This window comes from Rattus norvegicus, chromosome 14, assembly GCF_036323735.1.
Source record: "Rattus norvegicus strain BN/NHsdMcwi chromosome 14, GRCr8, whole genome shotgun sequence".
NCBI lineage: Eukaryota > Metazoa > Chordata > Mammalia > Rodentia > Muridae > Rattus > Rattus norvegicus.
Window position 1 is genome coordinate 15,803,909 of NC_086032.1, and position 6,000 is coordinate 15,809,908.

General features: G+C 46.1%; 1 protein-coding gene across 4 annotated transcripts in view; it reads right to left on the reverse strand.

Annotated features, from left to right (window-relative positions):
- Fam47e (family with sequence similarity 47, member E) overlaps window positions 1-2,003 on the reverse strand; it is a 36,471-nt gene extending 34,468 nt beyond the window's left edge. Inside the window, exon 1 of one of the 4 annotated variants that reach the window (XM_039092678.2) lies at window positions 1,811-2,003. In XM_039092678.2, the coding sequence (XP_038948606.1) occupies window positions 1,811-1,887 (77 nt within the window). In that variant the 5' untranslated portion in view covers window positions 1,888-2,003. The remainder of the gene's footprint in view (window positions 1-1,810) is intronic. The other 3 variants (XM_017599433.3, XM_039092676.2, XM_008770096.4) reach the window with 3 other exon arrangements.
- Between the last annotated feature and the right edge of the window lie 3,997 nt (window positions 2,004-6,000).

Consider the following 6,000-nt stretch of genomic DNA (forward strand, 5'->3'; position numbering starts at 1 on the left):
GTGAATAAAGAAACAAACTGTAGTATATACGTACCACAGAGCACACTCCTTAGCAACAAACCGCGGAACACACCCCTTAGCAACAAGACAAACAAATGGCGGACCTGTGCAGTTTGGGTGGATCTCACAAGCTTTATGGCTAAACAGGAGCAAATATCAAGCGTGACCTACGCTATCCTCGTTTGCCCACATTATTTATTCTTATTTATATATTTATCACATTCCCCGGACCTGGAGTCACAGGCACTTATGGGCTGCCTGACACAGGTTCTGGGAATGCAACTCCAATCCTCTGGAAGAGCATTGAACTCTCTTAATTGCTGAGCCATTTCTCCAGCCCTGGCTACTATTCTTAAAATGCTTAAAATTACAGAACTGGAGAACAGATTTGTGGTTGCTGGGGGAAGAAAGCCTTACCCTGAAGGCCCCACAAAACATTTCCTGTGTGGTTGCTTGGTGTAAAATATCCCCCATAGGTTCTTGTGTTTAAACACTTGATCGTTCTGAAGTTATGGAACTTTTGGAATGTGAAGCCTTGCTAGCCTGCGGAATAATGGTCTGGCTCTGGTTCCCATTCATCTGTGCTCCCGATCTCCTAAGATATGAGCAAGCCAAAAGCTCTCATCTCTGTGGATGGGGCTGCCTGGGTTGCCTACCTTCCCCACCAGCATAGACCAATACCTCCCAAAATTATGAGCCAGAACCTGTTTCTTGACAGTATTCTTCTTCCACAGCAATGAGAAAGGTAACTGATACCGTGGTCGTAAAGCAGTTGGGATCTTGAGGTACATATGAAATCTTTTACAGAAGTGAGAGCTGATGAACGGCAGAGGTTTTATTTAACCACTCTATAGTCCCAAAGTTGCGGTCCTGGTTTGGTGGTGGGCTACAGATGTGTGAGACGGTGCCATTGGAAACAGCTCCAGCAGGCTATGTGGGATCTTGGACATTTGCTCTCTCCTGAGTCTACAATTATTTCAAAGCAAGTAAGTTTCCCACGGGGAGGCATTTGCAAAGACTTCCCAAGCGTTCATAATTGCTCCTTCGCAGAAAGAGCGCACTGGGTTCTGTGTATTGCTAGCCCCATGGCTCCTCCCAAACCTACAAAGCTAGCTCATTGATTCGTCCCATTTCACAATAAGAAAACGAGCGCAGGGAGTGTAGACCTCCAGTCCTTGGGCTCTGGAGGCGGAGGCAGGAGGACCACCAGCTTAAGGATAGCCTAAGCTTTCTGATTCTAAGCTTACCATCTTATCTGTCACCACACTGAAGAAGCACCTCTTTTCACCAGCTAAACCTCGCTCTCAGGGATTCAGCAAGGGGAAAATAAAAGCCTCTTTCTTTAACCTCTTTCTTTAAGCCTCTTTCCACTAACCCTTCAAAGTACCTACATTCCTAGGACTTCGAGCCAAGGGTTCTGCTTGATCAGAGCCTCCAACTAGAGGACTAAAGACTCCAGGTGTCATAGACGCCATAAGCTGAACACAAGGAACTAGGGGTCCCAGGGTATCTGATGAAAGAGTTGGCTACTTGTCGAAGGCAGGCATTCATAGTCCTAGGTTAGGACAGCCTCTCCAGTGGCCACTATCTGGCCTGGGGACTTTACTTCCCCTGGGGGTTTGTGGCAAAACACAAACAAACCAGAAAGGCTGTGTCGCTCCAGCATTGGTCCTTTTACTCGATTACAATAGGGAGGGGACCGGGGACGCGGAGAAAGGCAACTAGCAGCGAGGTCTATCTCTGCCCCCGCCTGGAGGATCCAGGTTCCCTGCTAGCAGCTGCGAGAGCGCTGCGCGAGCACTGCGCTTACCACCCGCAGTTCCGGCGCTCCCTCATCAGTTTCGGAGCCAGAGTTTTAGGCTGGAGTCGCTGCCCACGCTCCGCCATGGCACTGCCCGCTGCATGACCACTGCCGGGACTTGGGTTGCAAGTTCCCCCACGGCTTCCCGAGTTGCTAGGAGATCAGCACAGCCCTGAGCTGCCCAGACCTGCCCAATTTGGCCCGCAGCAAGTGAGGCGTCTAGCAGTACCCCAACACTACCCGGATTGAGCTGACATTCTATTGCTGGGTGTATAGAACTGGCCTGGGAGAGAAGGATCCAGGCCTTGATTTAGTCAAATGTTATCCTGGTGGAAATATGCGTTCATCCGAGAAATGCATTGGAGACTGAAAGAGGGTTTTTGTTGTAGTCGTTGTTCATTTTTAAACAAATGTTTACTGCAGAGAAGCAACCAAGCAAGAAAGAAAGAAAGAGAGAGGAAGAGAAGGGGAAAGGAGAGAGAGAGAGAGAAAGAGGGAGCCAGGAAGAGAGGAGGGCAGGAGCTAGCAGGAAAAGGCTTTGGCATTTCCACTCTTGTAGTTAGTGACCGATTGGTATCCAGGCAGCCAGTAACCCTTTCAGCTCTTGAGTTTTTAAATTTGTCAACTGCAAGCCACTTTAGCACGCCTGTTGCTACTTAACCATCCTGCTAGCCAGGTCAGCAAGCTCTCCTGTAAACATCAGTCACTGGAGAATGTGCTTCTGTTTGATGTTTGCCTGCTACTTCTGAGTCCCGATTTTCATGAAAACTATTCCTTCCAGAAGCTGCCCACTGAAGCCTCTTTTGTATGTTAGCTGCATACTAAAATTAGTTAGGAATACACAACCTCTCCCTTCCTAGACACAAGTTAAGGGAGAAGGTCACTCTAGAAGGGTTACCAGAAATGCTGACCCACAACAAAAAGCTAGACACAGGTCAGTTTAAAGCACACATAAGCACTGATCATTTATGTCCTTTTCGGAACCGCTGAGTGCTGTTCTCATTCATTTTATGTGTCTTTGTTTCTGAGTCTATACGTATATTCCCACAGAGACCAAAAGAGGGCACCAGATCCCCTAGAACTTGAACTGCGTGTGGTTGTGAGCAGCCTGACATGGGTGCTTGGAACTGAACTCCTGTTCTTCACAACAGCAAGCGCTCGTTTAACTTCTGAGAGGTTGGCTAGGCTTTTGGTCTTTCCATCATGAGTTAAAGCAATGTGTGGACCTCACCATGCAGCTACCAACTGTTAAGCTCTGTAGCTTCTAGAACCATGGACACAAAGACCAAAGTAAAGCACTATTCTTTATGTTACCCAGTCTCGGGTACTCTAGTATAAGAGAAAAGAATTGACTAAATGGTGGTTGTTGTCATCGTCATTGTTGTCGTCATCGTCTTTTTCTTCTTCCTCTTCCAAAGATTTATTTATTTATTATATATAAGCACAGTGTAGCTGTCTTCAGACACACCAGAAAAGGATATCAGCTCCCATTACAGATGGTTGTGAGCCACCATGTGGTTGCTGGGAATTGAACTCAGGACCTCTGATAGAGCAGTCAGTGCTCTTAACCCCTGAGCCATCTCTCCAGCCCTAAACGGTGTTCTTAATACCATCATCCTGAGGGTTAGGATTAGGATTTCAGTATATTAAAGGGACAGGGCACAAATATTCAGGCCACAGCACATGGGAACATTCGAGGAATTCTACAAATGCTGGTTGAATTTGGGTTGGGTTCCTAAGGACGTGCAAAATGGAACCTGGACAGACAGACGTAAGTAAAAGTAAGCCTGGGTCACACACACTTGCACTGTTGTTCTTTAAACCGTCTCAGGCTTCACTGGGTGGCTGCTGTGTCTAGCCTTTGCTCTTCATACACCGCCTTCTACCGGCTTGCCGCCTGATATAAGTACAACAGGAAGAAGTCCCAGACAACGTTAAAAAGGAAACAGCAGACAGCAGCTCTCTGCTCCCAAACCCCGTGGGAGAGAGACCTCACCGCCTGATCAGGTGGGCACTCCTGAGGCTGCAGAGCAGAGGAGACCACCAACACTGCCCACCCCTGCCCACATCCCTGGCCCAAGAGGCAACTGTATAAGGCCTCTGGGTTCCCGTAGGGGAGGGCCCGAGAGTGGCAGGACCCCTGCGCCTGAGACACCGCCGGAACCTGAAGGAAACAGACCGGATAAACAGTTCTCTGCACCCAAATCCCGTGGGAGGGAGAGCTAAACCTTCAGAGAGGCAGACACGCCTGGGAAACCAGAAGAGACTGCACTCTGTGCACATCCAGACGCCAGAGGAAAACACCAAACGTCATCTGGAACCCTGGTGCACGGAGGCTCCCGGAAAGAGCGGCACAGATCTTCCCGGTTGCTGCCACAGCGGAGAGGACTTAGGCAGTACCCCACGAGCAAACTTGAGCCTTGGAACCACAGGTAGGACCAACTTTTCCCCTGCAAGAAACCTGCCTGGTGAACTCAAGACACAGGCCCACAGGAACAGCTGAAGACCTGTAGAGAGGAAAAACTACACGCCCGAAAGCAGAACACTCTGTCCCTATAACTGGCTGAAAGAAAACAGGAAAACAGGTCTACAGCACTCCTGACACACAGGCTTATAGGACAGTCTAGCCACGGTCAGAAATAGCAGAACAAAGTAACACTAGAGATAATCTGATGGCGAGAGGCAAGCGCAGGAACCCAAGCAACAGAGACCAAGACTACATGGCATCATCGGAGCCCAATTCTCCCACCAAAGCAAACACGGAATATCCAAACACACCAGAAAAGCAAGATCTAGTTTCAAAATCATATTTGATCATGATGCTGGAGGACTTCAAGAAAGACATAAAGAACTCCCTTAGAGAACAAGTAGAAGCCTACAGAGAGGAATCGCAAAAATCCCTGAAAGAATTCCAGGAAAACACAATCAAACAGTTGAAGGAATTAAAAATGGAAATAGAAGCAATCAAGAAAGAACACATGGAAACAACCCTGGACATAGAAAATCAAAAGAAAAGACAAGGAGCTGTAGATACAAGCTTCACCAACAGAATACAAGAGATGGAAGAGAGAATCTCGGGAGCAGAAGATTCCATAGAAATCATTGACTCAACTGTCAAAGATAATGTAAAGCAGAAAAAGCTACTGGTCCAAAACATACAGGAAATCCAGGACTCAATGAGAAGATCAAACCTAAGGATAATAGGTATAGAAGAGAGTGAAGACTCCCAGCTCTAAGGACCAGTAAATATCTTCAACAAAATCATAGAAGAAAACTTCCCTAACCTAAAAAAAGAGATACCCATAGGCATACAAGAAGCCTACAGAACTCCAAATAGATTGGACCAGAAAAGAAACACCTCCCGTCACATAATTGTCAAAACACCAAACGCACAAAATAAAGAAAGAATATTAGAAGCAGTAAGGGAAAAAGGTCAAGTAACATATAAAGGCAGACCTATCAGAATCACACCAGACTTTTCGCCAGAAACTATGAAGGCCAGAAGATCCTGGACAGATGTCATACAGACCCTAAGAGAACACAAATGCCAGCCCAGGTTACTGTATCCTGCAAAACTCTCAATTAACATAGATGGAGAAACCAACATATTCCATGACAAAACCAAATTTACACAATATCTTTCTACAAATCCAGCACTACAAAGGATAATAAAGGGTAAAGCCCAACATAAGGAGGCAAGCTATACCCTAGAAGAAGCAAGAAACTAATCGTCTTGGCAACAAAACAAAGAGAAGAAAAGCACACAAACATAACCTCACATCCAAATATGAATATAACAGGAAGCAATAATCACTATTCCTTAATATCTCTCAACATCAATGGCCTCAACTCCCCAATAAAAAGACATAGATTAACAAACTGGATACGCAATGAGGACCCTGCATTCTGCTGCCTACAGGAAACACACCTCAGAGACAAAGACAGACACTACCTCAGAGTGAAAGGCTGGAAAACAACTTTCCAAGCAAATGGTCAGAAGAAGCAAGCTGGAGTAGCCATTCTAATATCAAATAAAATCAATTTTCAATTAAAAGTCATCAAAAAAGATAAGGAAGGACACTTCATATTCATCAAAGGAAAAATCCACCAAGATGAACTCTCAATCCTCATCTTCGGTTGGTTTATATACAAGTGTGCAATTTCTAGGCTTGAAAGTAAAATGATGCTATCTGGTGCTG